The sequence below is a fragment of the Triturus cristatus genome, chromosome 3_2 (genome assembly GCF_964204655.1).
Source record: "Triturus cristatus chromosome 3_2, aTriCri1.1, whole genome shotgun sequence".
NCBI classification, from domain to species: Eukaryota; Metazoa; Chordata; class Amphibia; order Caudata; family Salamandridae; genus Triturus; species Triturus cristatus.
This window is the reverse complement of record NC_140584.1, coordinates 1,000,008,451-1,000,024,864: the sequence shown is the minus strand read 5'-3', so window position 1 is coordinate 1,000,024,864 and position 16,414 is coordinate 1,000,008,451. Positions and strand designations below refer to the sequence as shown.

The window sequence follows — 16,414 nt, the reverse complement described above, 5'->3', positions numbered from 1 at the left end:
GCACCCATTAGAAAAAATAGGAAAAGACAAAAAGAAACATGCATGTCAACACTGCAGCTTGAGCTGCTAATAAAGTATGCACACTTCATTGGCGGGAGCACCCCATAATGCCCTGCCTTTGCTCACGGTTTCTTATTCTGTGTTGACCCCAAAGGATGGCAGGGGAACCACCAATTACTTCAAGGAGGCCTGTGGGGGGCTGTAGGAGTTGCAGCAATCCCAGAAGCGATTTTTAAGGACGTCAAGAAATCCATGCCCCCCAGGCATGTTTAGCATTTATAAAGCACTCTGGGCAGGAGCTTTTGTTCAGAAGTGCAAGGATCTCTAGCGGTTTGTCCTACGGCTGCATTTTATGAGGTATAAAGTGGTACAAGAAAGAGACAGACCCATGTTGTGTTACTTTCAAATACTTTTGTCAGATATGTTCCGCTACCAATGATTTTGATAAATATTGAACATTTTTTTTATTAACAATATTAAATGCATACTGATTCCAGTGACAAGATGGTGACTGACAAAGCCAATTGCCCCAAAAGACAAAGGCAATAGGTTGGATTGTAAATAAATACGACACCCTTATATTGAGATGGTCTAGCTGGTAGAGGATGAGGTATTTAGATTTTCTATCAATCAGGTGTCTTGTAAAGCGCAACTACTCACCCGTATGGTCTCAATGCGCTGGGGGTCAGAACACAACAGGGATCCAATGTAATTTCAGAATGTAACCAAAGGAATTTCCACCTGCCTTATTTATACTTAAATTACTGCATAGCATTTAGTAGAATGTGTGTAATAAATGTCATTTTACTTTGTCAAAGAAAAAGAAAATAATTTTTTGACTGTTGAGTGCACACCAATGGCGATTACTAGCCCACACATCACCTTCCCTGAGTAGAGCTTGTACGGTCTGCTTCGCTACCCTGACAGGGTCAAACCCTACAATGACATGCTTGGTTCCCAGAGGGGGGAGAACAATTCTGGACCTGATGCTTTCACAGACATAGCATCCTGCACAACTAATAACCCAATTTACTACATAGATCACTTGGCAAGTGATTTAGAGGCTTTAAATAAGTTGCTGTGGAGATGGGCTCCACAAAAAGTAGTACTCATGCTACATGGGCAATTACTGTCCGAATGTATAGGTTGCAACTCGAAATAATAGTCCATGGCAGTGATTTCTTTACACCCAGTGAAGAAAATGATGATGTTATGGTCTAGGGTGTCAAAGTCTGCTGACAAATCAAGCAGCAAGAGAAGGGCAGTGTTGACATTATCCACAATCAAGGATTAAAGATTTAACATAGAGTTGGTCTCAATTCGGGAGCAGATACAAGGCTGTCAATTTCTGAAATGTGTGGGATTTTTGTTGTTTGGTGGCAATCAAACAAACATAAGGCAAAAAGAGTACATTTTAAGTAGTCCAGTAGTTTAATTCTTTAACTTGGCCCTAACTAGGCCACATTCCTTCTCCATCCTTAATATCAAGGAAACTGGGAGTTCTGTTGGATTATACTTTATCCTTCATACACCAAGTAAGGGCCACAGTAGCTACTTGTTTTGGCTTATTGAAATATTTTTAAAAGTTCTTAAAATACCTTCCTTTAGCTAGTGACACACTGATGACATCGAGACTGGACTATGCAAATGTCCTTTATCTGGGCATCTCTCAAGATCTGCGCAAAAGGCTTTAACGTGTTCAGAACACTGCTGTTTGTCTTTGACTGAACACTCCTAAAAGACATTCCATCAGTTCTTGTCTAAACTCCATTCACTGGTTACCAATTAAATCCAGAATTAAGTTTAATGCTCTCTTAATCACTCACAGATCTTTCTATAAGAACAATCCCCCATCTTCAAAATAGGTTAAACAAACATGTTCCCTCTAGGGTGCTACGCTCTGTAAATCATAACCTGCTTCTTGCCCCAAAAATATGTAAAGCTACATCTGGTGACAGATCTTTTTCCTTTCTTGCTCCCACTATTTGGAATTGTCATCCATTGCATTAATTATCTCTCTAGTGAAAGTGAATTTAAGCCCAGCTGAAAATGTTCTTATTCCGTGAACCTTAGAATCGCTCTTTTTTCTTATTGTAGTTCAACGCCAGGACGCTTCTCATGAAAAATCTGCGCTTCATAAATATAACTTCATTCAAGTGTGTGAGAGAGAGAGAGAGAGAGAGAGAGAGAGAGAGAGAGAGAGAGAGAGAGAGAGAGAGAGAGAGAGAGAGAGAGAGCGTGTGTGTGTGTGTGTGTGTACATGTACATATTAAATATATACCTATATACACACACACACGTATTTATACGCTCACTCATATACATATATATAATAGATATCTTTTTTAATCACAATAATGGCTTAGGCTTGTTTATGAGTAGCTATAATGCAACAAGGTTTAATAACTAACTCCATGTAAAATTCAGGGACCCGGGTTCAATATCTCTTTCTTGTCCTCACAGGCAAACAAGGGGCACGGGATCACATCTACCAGTGATCAAATTAATTTCATTTAAAATCATTTTCTTTACCTTTGTGTCTCTTCAATTGATCCTGTTATCAATCAGGGCGACATGCTGTAACTTAAAAATTTCAAAATACAACTTCAACATGCGTGAAAGACTGTACACAGTGAGGCGAAGTAAAAAACTTTGGAAGGGTGATGAATTGCCCTACGTGAAAAGGACTCAGCGTTTGGCAACCATCAGTAAACAGACATAGCTATGGGTTCACAGCCAGGAGGCCAAAAAAGCTCCACTGCCTAAATTAGACAGTGACATCTCTTGCCACTTTATTAAAATTTAGAAAGAACAATCTAGTGGCAAAAATGAAGGGCACTGATGGATCAATCAGATAAAAGAAATTTTTTAAGTCTTTAAAAAGTTTCATGTGGCCCTCTATGAACCACGTATAGTCACCTAAACTGATTGCATTTAGTTTTAAGAGAAAATGTCTGTGAATGTTGTCTCGGAGTCAGACAAAGTGGGCTTATAGAAGCCATTTGAAAAAGAGAGAAATCCTGCAGGCTATTAAAAAATATTCGGACTGCCAAGGCACCGGGTCCAGGTGGTTTCCCAATCAATTTCTATAAAACATTTTCCAAGGCTAATATTGACTCACTTAATGGGCAAAATGGGAGTAAAACTCGACTTATTGACACTCATTATGCGTTTACACCAGGACCTTATTGTCAGTATCCGATATGGCCTTTCAAGTGAATGCCTCCTTCACATAAGATTGACATGGGGGGGTTAGGCAGGGGTGCATCTTGGCCCCTTTTCCTTTTCTGCTATACATAAACAGTATTAGCAACTATTTAGTAGAACATGACAAAGATGTACCTCGCAAGGACAAAAATCCATTCCTATTTTATTATACGCAGATGCCGCAGTTCTGATTGTGCGTATCGCAAATAGACTTCAGTCCCTTTTAGAATTGTTTTTGGTGTACATCGAGGACCTAGATCTTAAAGTAAATTTCTCAAAGTCATACGTAAGGACATGGGCCCATCCCAGCACCAACTCTAAGACTTTTAAATATGGAGGACTCTGTCTTATCAAAGGTGAAAATTGTTAATTATTTAGGGATTCAACCAGTCACTAAGCAGGACCCCGCTTTTAAAACTTAGATGCCAGACTTTTAACAGGAAAACTGAAGCCATCTTTAGATTTTCCAATAAGCTCCAAAATAAACCAATTCCTGAAATGCTGAATCTATACAGGAGCAAGTGCATCTCAGCGGGGGTATATGGTGCTGGCCTCTGGGGCATAATGTAGATATTTCACAATGTGCAGAAAATAAATTTGTGCGTTGAATACTTTCGCAAGGGGCACAGCTACCATAATATGCCATGAGGAGCTTGGGATGCCTTATCTGGAAGACCAGATTGGATTTGCCCCATTATTAATGTGGGTCAAAATATGGTCATCCCCAGAGGCTGGTTTGATTAGAACCTGCATTTCAGACTGTTTGTTATCTCTATAGACCCCTCCCACACAATTGGCCCTAACCATAAACTACATGTTAAATAACTGTTTTAGAGCATTGTATGAATAAACAATTGGTCACTGTCCAGGCCAAGCAATCATTTGTAAATTATGGCATAGTGTCAATAACTTGTGGTTTAGAGCCTTACCTAAAGTGATGCATTTCCTCTATATATCGTCACTGGTTACCTGTTTTTTACCCTGCACTTTGAACTATAAATGTGCTTTTTCTTTCTCAGGGAAACAACAGCAGGTTATATCTCTTTTTGTGTGTGATAACTTCTCGATCCCTCTGCAACATTTACATTCCATCAGGGTACAAGTCACGGTTGCTCCTTTTCATTGCTCCTGTTCCTTCTTTCCAAAGGTCCATTAATACAACTACTAAATAATTTGCAATACATTAAGGACTTCTGTTTTAATGACATGGCTTTCAAAACCGCAGCAGATGATATAATATTATTCTTGGAAGAAGCAGGTAGAGTTATCTCTGCAACTTATTCACCAATTCTAGTATCTGGAAATACGTTTAATAGGGAGAAGACTGAGATATTATCTCTTAACTTACTTTCCTTGCCTTCGCATCTTGGCAATTCGGGCCTCATGTGGCAACCTAAATATATTAAATACTTTGGAATTGGGTTTTGTAATGACCTAACTAAATCGGTGAAATATAAAACAGAAAACAATAACAATTGAAAAGATTAAGGATCTTCTAACTATCTGGTCCCCTACAAATATATTGTGAAAGGGCCAAGCTGAAATGTTAAAAATGCTGATCACTCGTCTTATAAATTTTATTTCCTGTGTGCAATCCATTTGTTTAGCAAAATCCTTGTTCTCTCATATTGATGAAGTCATCAAGTACCCCCTTTGATATCGCTTCCATATTTACTAGCTCACAATTTGATTCGCCACACTCCAAACAAATAATAATGGACATTACAAAGCTTTAGGTATATTATACAAGAAAATGGTAACCCCGCTCTCTAGCTCAAATGTCAGTTCCGAAAATGTAATGCTATTGAGCTCAAAATTGGCAACTACAAGAATATGTCTTGTGATCCCAACCTGCTTTTGTCTAAAAGAACTCCAGTCAACATGTGCTATAGAAGACCATTTTTTATGATTTTCTAAAAATACAAGACAGAAACTCTGAACTACCCCCACTTTGTGATCGAGATATAATTATCTGCCTAAAACAAAGGCATTCAGATGACAATCCACACTCCAAAATGTATAAAATCATTAATATTGGTAAACAGAAGCCCTTCACCTGATTCAAGCAAAATAGGTTAAACAATTTGCTATCTTAAAAAAAGAAACCCTATCGGATGAAACATGATTTGTAGCAGAGCTTTGTGTAAAAATGACTGTTCCCCTCTCTAACACTATCAAATTTATACACTATGCATCTGTTACCCTGGACACCAGGCAAACACACCAACTGCATTTAGTAGTTAAAAATTTTGAAATCTCAAGTCTGCTGGGACAAATGCAGATTATGTTGTAACTTGTACGTATAATAAGCCAGAAAAGTACCAAAATTGCTGTTGGTATAATAAGCCCGAAAAGTACCAAAATTGCTGTTCAACCCACTAAAATATTTCAAATTAAAATCAAGCTAGATTTCTCAGGTACTAAGTCAATTGTTCTCCTCTATAGGTTTGTGACTGTAAGAAACCACCTTCTGGATATTCTTTTAATTGTTAAAATTATCCTTACAGAATGGAAATCATCGACTCACATATCACACGATACCTGGTGGACGTGGGATACTCCTCACTCCCAGGGAACCTCAAAATATCTCAGAGAGTATGGTAGTCATTAGACAGATTTATTAATAACAATCCTCCTTAATAAGTACATTATAATGACTTACACAATATACACAACAGCCTGTACTGTATACCACTCTAACTCATTTATCAATGAATCACCTGGTTCCTGTGTTTTCCATTGTGATTTCTTCTCGACATATCATTTTGTTTATTACTGGATACAGTGTGCATTTAATATTTAGAACGGTAAAGACCATGATCTTTAGTGCCAGATTACTGTGTTTTACTTAATTTTAAGCTTTTATAGTGTTTCAACTCGAACACATATATGTTCACTGTCTCCATCTAAAACAAAGGGTGAGAGATCTGTTCAAACTAACGACAATATAAAGTTCGCCTTGGAGTCTCTTTTACACCTTTGTGTTTTTGTCCATATTGTTTTATAAAAAATCTCAATTAAAAAAAAATAGATCTCAAAGAGGCGCAGAGTGAATCAAAATAATTCAAATCTTACAAGGTTCGGCACAATAGTCCAGTCAAATCAAACAGGCCTATGCATTAAGTCTAGACAAAGCCACCAAGCCTCAGCATTAAACAGATCTTCAAACAGTAGAGTACGATCAATTTAATGTCATTTGACAATTATTCCTATCTTTTACGAACAGTCAATGGCCTGAACTTTATATAAAACAGGTTTAGGGCCAGTGTTGTACCTAATAGATGTTATAAGTAGGTTGCGGTCGCTGTTACAATTGAGCACACTGTTGAACATCCATAATGAAATAGCCTCTGAAAATACAATAAAATCAATTGAGTTGCCCGATCCACAACCAGTGAATATAGGCACAAAATAGTTTATAGGCGGGCAAACATCAAAGGCAACAACCAAATTATGTTTCTTTAATTTATTTTTAAAATCCTTGCCATGTAGGTCATTTTGGAATAGTGCCTGCCTCTCCCCAGGTGTACTTCAATTCAGAATTCATTCAAAACACCTTGCAAACTTAAACCTCTGAACTCAAGCGTCAGTGCGTCAGAGCATTTCTTGTGTTAGAATTAGTACTTTTCACAAGAGTCAGTCTACACAGGGGCACAACAGAGCAAGTGTCATTGCACATGAACCTACCAAAAATTATTGTAAGGAACATAGCCCACTTTGCCACATTACTTTCTCAAGTTAGAGCCAGAGACGGGGATTTTTTTCAAGGCCAGATCATTTTTAAATAAATGGTTGGAAATAAATAGGCAAAAACTCCAAAAGATGTTCACTTTTAACAAACCTTTAGAATTTCACAGCAGTCAAAGGTACCGAAAGCCTTATAGTAAGTTTTCTTTTTAAACAAAACATCCTTTGTTAAGTGCACAAATTGTTGCTTTGCTCACCTTGCGGAGCCTGACCAAAGTTGTCTTTCTGAGGATGCTGCTGGCCTGCTGAATTTTGCGACTGACCACTGTAACTGGACTGCTGTTCACGTGAAGGACCTTTTCCACCATAGCTAAAACAGAGAAAAATACAACACTAAAGTAAAAAATAGAAGGCCCAGCCATAATCCTGGCAAATCAGTATTCATTTTGAATTAAGACAGCCACAAGAGATTATTTAATCACTTTAAAAGCAAAGACAAATTAAAGGAGGTCTTGTACCAAGACAAAGAGAGTGATATTCAAATGTGCATCCCCAAGTTTGGTGGGAGTTAGTTCTATACATCTGGCGCCACACCTGAGAATGTACGATGTATTATGGTAGCTATTCATGAACCAACTAGGTTCTCACTCTGCATCCACCACTTTCAAGCACCTCCAAAATCATACAGAATATCATTTACAGGTGAGGATTAACCATAATCCTCATTTTAAATCATGGGAGTTTCTATGAATTCCTAAAGAGTAGACTATCTTGGCACAAACATGAGATCTAAGAATTCAACTTTTACAAATATATTCAATTAAAAATAATTTAAATCAAAACAAATGCCAGTCTTTTTTTAATCATGCTATAAGAAAGTACATATGTCACCACCTTAAAACAGCATTTTCAGCAAAACTGAAAAACCAAGCAGGAAATTGTGCTCTGATACAGAAGTGAAAATCTACACTGCCCCTTTAAGGGTTGAAAAGCTACATTCCAAACATTCCTTGCAGAGTCCAACAGCTCGTATTAGAGGAGGACTCACAGACAAAAATAAAGAATGTAAGCGAGCCACTATCTAAAACAGATCTTCTTCCTGCATGAGACTGGCAGGTGGTATATTTGTGAAGTCAGAGGAAATACCTATGTTGAAGAACAAGGATTACAAAGGAGTAAATGTTCTTCTCCATCAAAGCATCCTCTTTGATATTCATGAGCAGCAGAATACAGAGGAAACTTTATCCACAAACTCCGAGAAGGGAACCATAAATCAAATTAGATGCAGATGAAACATATGTGCAAAAATATTACACTAGAAAGCCTGAGCTACTAGTGCATCTTGTCTGGATTCCAAACAAATGATCCATAAACATATACAATGATCTTCACTTTGCAGGTAAAGGTGCACCAGAGTAAACTGCTCAATAATTAGCAAAAAGTGTTTTCAATGTATAAATTACTCTGGTCTTATTCAAGTAGGACCCTCATTAAACCTGAGGAGTGAGGAACATATCTGCTTTGCTGAAAGGACTGGCGAAGCAGGTTGTCAGGACAATTGTCAGATTACCACGAATCTGAAATGTGTTGATAGAAAAAAGGTGACATAGTCCTATGTAAAAGTGTAAAAGCTACAACTGCTGAAGAGCCTGAAACCTGTTTCATTTCCTTGCTGGAGTAACAGCTATCAATAAAGTACCTTCTAGGAGAAGTGATGAAGGTCTGAATTGTGTAGAGGTTTAAAAGGGAGGTTCAATTAATTTGCACAGCACAATAAAATATTCAACTATTTAATTGACCGGGAGAACGGTCTTCTAACTAAGGAAGACTTTAAGACCTTCAAGATAGAGTTCCTCACTATAATGGTAAAAAAAGGGTGTTTGGGAGGGATACTTTCAATAGCAGGTGATAGCTGCTAAGTCTACTTTCTTATGTGAAATTTGGGACAAGATATTGCTAAATACATATTTAACAACTTTATTTTGTGGTTTGTGGTGTACAGATGACATGACACTGTATTACATTTGAATTTATCATTTTGCCTACGTAATTGAAGGACAACAATGATGCTTAATGGCACAAACAATACAGAAGATTAACAGATTGCTGAATCCATCTGGATTTAAGGGTTAGGTGAAAACACCTTAAGGTCCGACACCCTGATGCAATTCTTCTGTTATTTCAGAGACAGCCCTCCAGAATTACATCCACCACAACTGCCTAGGCTGATAGAGCTTTCTGGAATAGAACATTCTTAACCATATTCCTCTTCTTACACCACCATGAGAAACTCTGTAGAGCAAGATCAGTTGCAGAAATCGGTATTTCCTCAATCTCCTATTGAAGCGTTCCAACAGCACACAATAATCCTGCGTGCCTTATCTAGTGATAGCTGTATGTTGATGAAATGAATCCCATTTACATTGTTCTACACTAGCACAGATGGAATATAAAAGAGATGAGACTTCTCTGACTGTCAGACAAGCAGTTGTCTTCAGTTGCAGACATTTGTCTTGAACAGAGCATAGCATATCCTAAGAAGGAAAAACCTTTGTTACTTCTTTCTGAATGTTTTAAATCCTGGATTATCCTAACGGAATGAACTGTTTTTTTCCAGGTGACATGTAGACCTATATCCTGCAGAACAAATGGGGTTAGACACAAGTCTTGAATCATTTTAAGCTTGGATAACACCTTGAGTAGTGATCGAGTCTGAGTGTAGCAGTGGTGTTGGGTTCCACACGCAGAGTGTCGTCTGCACATCCACTCGTGAAATAAAATGCTTTCCGGTGGCATTATTGTTGGAAGTAATTGGTACAAGGTCTTTGAATATTCCCGGGAGTTAACAGTAAGCAGGCCGGATGCTTCCTCTAAGGCCTCCTTCAAAGCTTATCCCCCCTTCTGCCCTCAAAATGAACCTGCCAACCAGTCCCGTGGTCATAAAGCTGCCAGCCTGGTAGCCACAGACTACCGTGCCGCACACTCGGTCCGGCATCGCGTGGACAGAGCCCAGTGACGGAGTAACAATTTTCAGCTGTGACTCCCCAACCAGAAGTGGGCGCGAGGCAAGTGGTAAAACCACTGCTTTCTTGTCCGCAGCCCCACAGCTCCACAAAGTGAGAACTTGACTGGTCACAATGGTCCCTGCTGGGCGCTAACCAGTCTGTAAGTCTTCGACAAGTCCCTGCTAGCACACAAAGCTTCCACAGCAAACCTGTGGGCGGTCACAAGCACAGCAGACAGCCATAACAACCACGGGGAGGAGTAAGCTGCTATAATTCTTCACTATCATGAGAGACAAGCACAATGCACAGCTAAAAGCTTTCTAGCATCTAAACATTTTCAGGAAGAGACTTGCATATAGAGATACATTCCTCACAAGTGCCGACAAGTACGGTCCTTTCAAGTATTTTAAGAAACATAAAAAGCTGGTTCGACAAAATCAAATAAACAGCATGAAAAGAGAGTTCACAGATCTCATAGATCTTAGGCATTAAATAGTATTTTCTCATCAGTACTATACCCAGCTAGACATTTGTTTTTACCCCTGCTTACCTGCCAGAGGATCCTTGCTCATAACTGCCATACTGCTCTTGTTGACCATAGGCACTCTGCCTGCCATAATTCTGTGAACCTTGCTCCTGTGATGGTTGCCCATAACCTAATTCAATATGAAATTTCACTATTTAATTTTAGGACAGGAATGACTAGAGATCAAGTAACATTAATAAAGCAAATAACCTCACCGGGTTGATTCTGTTCGTATCCTGCATTGCCACTTCCATAGTTCTGTCCATAGGAAGGTCCCTCAGAAGACTGCCCATAGCCAGAATAGCCCTGCAATAGAATGTAGGAATGTGTTAATTTATAGATTCAATTTTAGCAATTTATGGTAGCTCAAACAATTGCCTTTATGCTCCAAGGAATGGATTCAATAACTATAACAACTAATCCTACAAAATAAATTTTGAGTACATTGCAATCAATCAACAAGACATGCATGACGTCTTTCACCTACAATTATACACTGCAAGAATGGAGTGTAACACTTGAGTTGTGGATAGATACCAAGACACTACCTCCCAAGGCAGTCCTGCAGTACCAAACGGGCAAAATGAATCTCTAGACAGACCCAACAACCTTTCAGCCGTCCTGAAAATGGTGGAAGATGCGGCAGGGTAGATGAGGAATGGAAGAGCATAGTCCCGAAAGACAATTTGTAGGACCCACCTGTCTGTTGTGATCCCCTGCCACCCCTGGAGGAAATATTCGATCCTGCCTCAGATAGGGTGGCTGTGTGCCAGCAAGGACACAAAGTGATTTTTAGGTTGTGGCGATGGAGGGGAGGGTTATTGAGCAGTATGTTCCCCCTGCTGACCTCGTGGTCTCTGGGAACGGTGATCTCTTCCATGATAAAGGGCTGGGAAGCCTTGTGGGTTGGAGGAGTCTGGCACCGATTGTGGGAAAACCTCTAAACTATCTACAAAACGGTTGACATTGTTGGTGGAATTGCCTTCTGGGGGGCAGACAAACCCAAAGAAACTATTGTGGCTAAGTTAGCTTTGAACTGTTCCAAGGCTGAGTCAGCTTTATCCCCAAAAAAGGAGGGATTAGTCAAAGAGCATGTCCATTAAAGATGCCTGTATGTCTTGGAAGAAACCTGTGGATCTCACCCAGGTATGGCAACAGAGAGGCCATGGCACCTCCTATACAATCAGCTGCATCCAGTCCTGATTTATCAAAAATGTTGCCGCTTTAATGACATGAATGTGTGTGTAGGGTTTAAAGGGAGTCTGAGGTTGGGGTTGCCATGGGCATGTCTAGTCCCAAAAAGGTGGGTATCCACCTTTTCAACAGTTTATACATCCCTGCACAGACCATTGTGTGCTATGCTACTGTGTGCATACATGCACCGGATCAACAAAGTTGTCAGTGGGGCAGCGAAAGACACTTTCATCTGATCTATGTTGGTGAACACAATCCGCAATTATCAGCCTTTGGCTGTTGAAGCAGGAACCCCTTGACAAAGACTGCGGCTAAGGGCATTGTCACCACTATCACTTCAACAAAAGGTCAATTGAATGTCTTCCATCCACCAGCAGTGTCACTGTTAAAGCTGACAGACACGGGCGAATAAAGCTACTAAAACAGGTTAGAGGGAATTTTGTGAGAAATACATACTTCATGATTACCGCCTATCTGCAATTCCCATCAAATCAGACATATTAAGAGTAACAAAAATGTTCACTGCTTAGAAATCAAACTCTACTTGTAAAAGGATGGACTTGAAACAGATTATTTTAAGTGTTACTCCAGTTATGACTGGCTGATGGTCAGACCATAACTACCACTGTTCGTTACAATAAACGGGTCCAGTGAGTCTACTATTCATGTCCACCTTCAATCAATCAATCAATCAATCAATCATGGGCATTTATAGAGCGCTCTACTCACCCGGTGGGTCTCAAGGCGCTGGGGGGGGGGGGGGTGCTGCTACTGCCCGAACAGCCAGGTCTTGAGCTTCTTCCTGAAGGCGAGGTGGTCCTGGGTCAGGCGCAGGTCGGTCGGGAGGGAGTTCCAGGTCTTGGCGGCCTGGTAGGAGAAGGACCTTCCTCCTGTTGTCGTTCTTCGGATGCGGGGGACGGCGGCGAGGGCGTGACTGGCTGAACGGAGGTGTCGTTTGGGAGCGTAGAAGTTGATGCGGTTGTTGAGGTAGCTCGGGCCTTGGTCGTGAAGAGCTTTGTGTGCGTGGGTGAGGAGACGGAAGGTGATTCTCTTGTTGACCGGGAGCCAGTGCAGGTCTCTAAGGTGTCCGGAGATGTGGCTGTGTCGTGGGATGTCGAGGATGAGTCTGGCTGAGGCGTTCTGGATCCGTTGGAGTCTCTTCTGGAGCTTGGCGGTGGTTCCGGCGTAGAGGGCGTTGCCGTAGTCCAGTCGGCTGGTGACGAGTGCCTGGGTGACAGTCTTCCTGGTCTCGGTGGGGATCCACCGGAAGATCTTCCGTAGCATGCGCAGGGTGTTGAAGCATGACGAGGAGACGGCGTTGACTTGCTTGGTCATGGAGAGGGAGGAGTCCAGGATGAATCCCAGGTTGCGTGCGTGGTCTGTCGGTTTGGGTGCGGTGCCCAGGGCGGGGGGCCACCAGGAGTCGTCCCAGGCGGAGGGCGAGGATCCCAGGATGAGGACTTCCGTCTTGTCCGAGTTCAGCTTCAGGCGGCTGGTCGACATCCACTCGGCTACCTCTTTCATTCCTTCGTGAAGGTTGGCTCTGGCGGCGGCGGGGTCGTTGGTCAGGGAGAGGATCAGCTGGGTATCGTCGGCGTAGGAGATGATGTTGAGGTTGTGTTGGCGTGCGATGGCCGCGAGGGGGCTCATGTAGACGTTGAAGAGGGTTGGGCTCAGCGAGGATCCTTGAGGGACGCCGCAGATGACTTTGGTGGCCTCTGACTTGTACGGTGGTAGACGGACTCTCTGTGTTCTTCCGTCGAGGAAGGAGATGATCCATTCCAGTGCCTTCTCCTGGATTCCGACGTTGCTGAGGCGCTGCACTAGGGTGCGGTGGCAGACGGTGTCGAAGGCCGCGGAGAGGTCTAGTAGGATGAGGGCCGCTGTTTCTCCGTTGTCCATCAGGGTTCGGATGTCATCGGTGGCAGCGATGAGGGCGGTCTCGGTGCTGTGGTTGGCTCGGAAGCCAGACTGTGAGGGGTCGAGGGATCCGTTCGTCTCGAGGAAGGCGGCCAGTTGCTTGTTGACGGTCTTCTCGATGACTTTGGCTGGGAACGGGAGCAGCGAGATGGGGCGGTAATTCTTGAGTTCGGTGGGGTCCGCTGTTGGTTTCTTGAGTAGAGCGCTGAGTTCGGCATGCTTCCAGCTCTCAGGGAAGGTGGCGGTGGTGAAGGAGGTGTTGATGATGTCCCGCAGGTGGGGTGCGATGACGGCGTCGGCTTTGTTGAAGACGTGGTGAGGGCAGGGGTCGGTCGGAGATCCGGAGTGGATGGAGTTCATCATGCGGACGGTTTCTTCGGTGCAGATCGGGGTCCAGGCGCGGAGGGTGGTGGTGGGGGGCGGTGGTTCGGTCGAGTTGGACGTGGCGTTCGTCGGTTGGGTGTTGAAGCTGTTGTGTATGTCCGCGATCTTGTTGTGGAAGTAGGTGAGGAAATATGAATTTTTATGGTCAATTGTGTCCCCTATCTTAGACCCCAACGGTTCCATGTACATGCTACAAGTACATGTATGTTCCCTCCACTTCAAGCTATGAAGACGCAAATACAATTGTGTCCAACGTTAACATGTCCTCTTTCAGATCCACCATGAATGGGTTGGATATTCCGTTCCTAAATATGTTTTGCCACCGACTTTATATGGTGCACTTTTCACGTTTTACAGATCAGGCGAGTAGGCCCTGAATTCTGCCATCGAGCCTTTTCCTGCCTTCTGCCTCTGAATGCTCCAGCCTGGACCTGCATCTGTATCAATGACCTTTGTCTTACTTCCTGCGCGGCTAACGGTGCCTGGCCCGGCCTGTTGCCTGCCAAAACTGTATTCAGCCTTCAAGTTATCTGCTCCGCTCCTCGAGAAATACATTCTTGTCTAGTAGTTTAGGTAAACATCCTTCCAGCTACAGAGCAAAGGGCCCGGCCTTACTGTCTCCGTGCAAGTAATTCATAGTTCTGTTTCCATGGTAGGCCCATGCCCCCTCGCATCTCATGAAGACACTTAGACGCTTGTACACGCACTAGCAGTCAGTATAAAATAGACTGTCCGAGAGACCTTCCCTTCCAGATAATATAGTTCCTTAAACACAAGATATTAGATACGATTTGGGATTAGGTTGCTCTGACATCCCAGACTTCTGTCTCCTCATGTAGGGCTAAATGTCAAATCCCCTTCACCTTCTAGTTACACGTCAATCACACGTCATGCGGCTGCGCGCGCATCTCTGCCATGTATTTCTGCTGACATTGCAGGATTCTCTTATGGATCCACCCACCTGTGACATCCTCTTAATGACGTTTCTAGTATACGCCTACTGTAACGCCTTTTTATTACGTATGTGTATTCTTATCTTTCCTATCAGCTGTTACGCCTCCTGCATCTGTCTTTACTGTAATGCATTTACTATAAATATGACAACCTGTCAATAATGTATTGCCGATCCCTTCCTGAACCTTCGTGGTGACGGAACCCGATTGCCTGGTTCGAACCAATTCCTTTGTAAGGAATAATTTCCCTTTTATAACCTCAAATACCACGGATTCTGCCTCTTATTTTTACTGAGTTATTCTTATTGAATTTTACCGCATAAATTAAGTCTAGGTAATTTAAATTTACCACATAATTGGCGCCCGAACAGGGACACCTCTCACACCCCACGCGCCGGAGGTGCGTTGCAGACCCGGTCTCCTGCCACAGCCGGACGGACAACTACGCGTACCCGCAGGATTTCCTGTATCTCCCTCAGGCCAACGGGGGCGACTGAGGCTGCGATCAACACCCAGACGAGGCGGTGAGGAGTGCGGAGAATCCCGACCAGAGCCTAGCTGAGAGAGCAAGATCCGAGGTATACAGAGGCCCACCAGATTCCGAAGTTCCGAAGTATCTAAGTCACGAGTCGAGTCCAGTCCAGTTTGGTCTAGTCCAGTCCAGACTTCCGAGGCCTTCCGTTCCGTTCCGTGCTTCCCGGTGAGTACCGTTGCTGGGGACGCATCTAGACGTGCACATTGGTTTGTGCCGGTCAAGACGGGTTCGGGTACACAGACCTGGTCTGCACTGTTTCAGCAGTGTATCTGTGCTGTTTAGCAGTACATCTAGTATTATGCAGTTAACTAGTTTTATTCTAATTATTATTGTTCGTTCTAAAATGTTTTGATATGTTTTAAATGTCGTGGTATGAGTGATTGTTCGATCTTCATTCCTGTGTTTATTGTATTAATTGTGTTCAAGTCCGAGTAAGAATCAAGTAGCAAGGTTCAAGATGCCGTTATTCTCGAAATTAAGACAGATAAAAACTAGAAAAGGGATACTCGAGGAAGCTGTTCCCATTCCACCTAGGGACACTCCAGGGTACTTTATGTACCATAAACATGGCCTAGATGCCGTATTATATCTTGATTTATGGGTGGACTACACCAAGGATTTAGCAGAGAGTCAGAGATGGCCCGCTGCTGGGACATGGGATGCAGATTGCATCATGAGAGTAGAAGAAGTATTATGGAAAAAGAAAGCCAGACAGTCACAGAAAGATGCCATTGAATTATGGCGTAAAGAATCGCATAGACGCGCAGAGAAAGCGTTCAGAAAAGAAGAGAAAAGTAGAGAGAATTCAGACAAAACCCGAGAAAACATATTAATTGACGAAGGTATCCGAATAAAAACAGAACAAGTAGACAGACAACGAAACACTTTTATGAATGGTATGTATCCCCTTCTGGCCGAGGGTTTGCCTAAGGCCACCCTGGAGGTACCAAAAGATCTGAATATGCTACTTACCAGTATGCATCTGTTCTTGGCATGTAGGGCT

General features: G+C 42.4%; 1 protein-coding gene across 4 annotated transcripts in view; it reads right to left on the bottom strand.

Moving 5' to 3' along the window:
* TAF15 (TATA-box binding protein associated factor 15) overlaps nucleotides 1-16,414 on the bottom strand; it is a 481,601-nt gene that overhangs the window by 383,187 nt on the left and 82,000 nt on the right. For all 4 annotated transcript variants that reach the window (XM_085649621.1, XM_085649623.1, XM_085649622.1 and 1 more), the window contains exons 4-6: nucleotides 10,641-10,731; nucleotides 10,450-10,555; nucleotides 7,152-7,264 (exon numbers count right to left, since the gene is read on the bottom strand). In XM_085649621.1, the coding sequence (XP_085505747.1) occupies nucleotides 7,152-7,264; nucleotides 10,450-10,555; nucleotides 10,641-10,731 (310 nt within the window). The remainder of the gene's footprint in view (nucleotides 1-7,151; nucleotides 7,265-10,449; nucleotides 10,556-10,640; nucleotides 10,732-16,414) is intronic.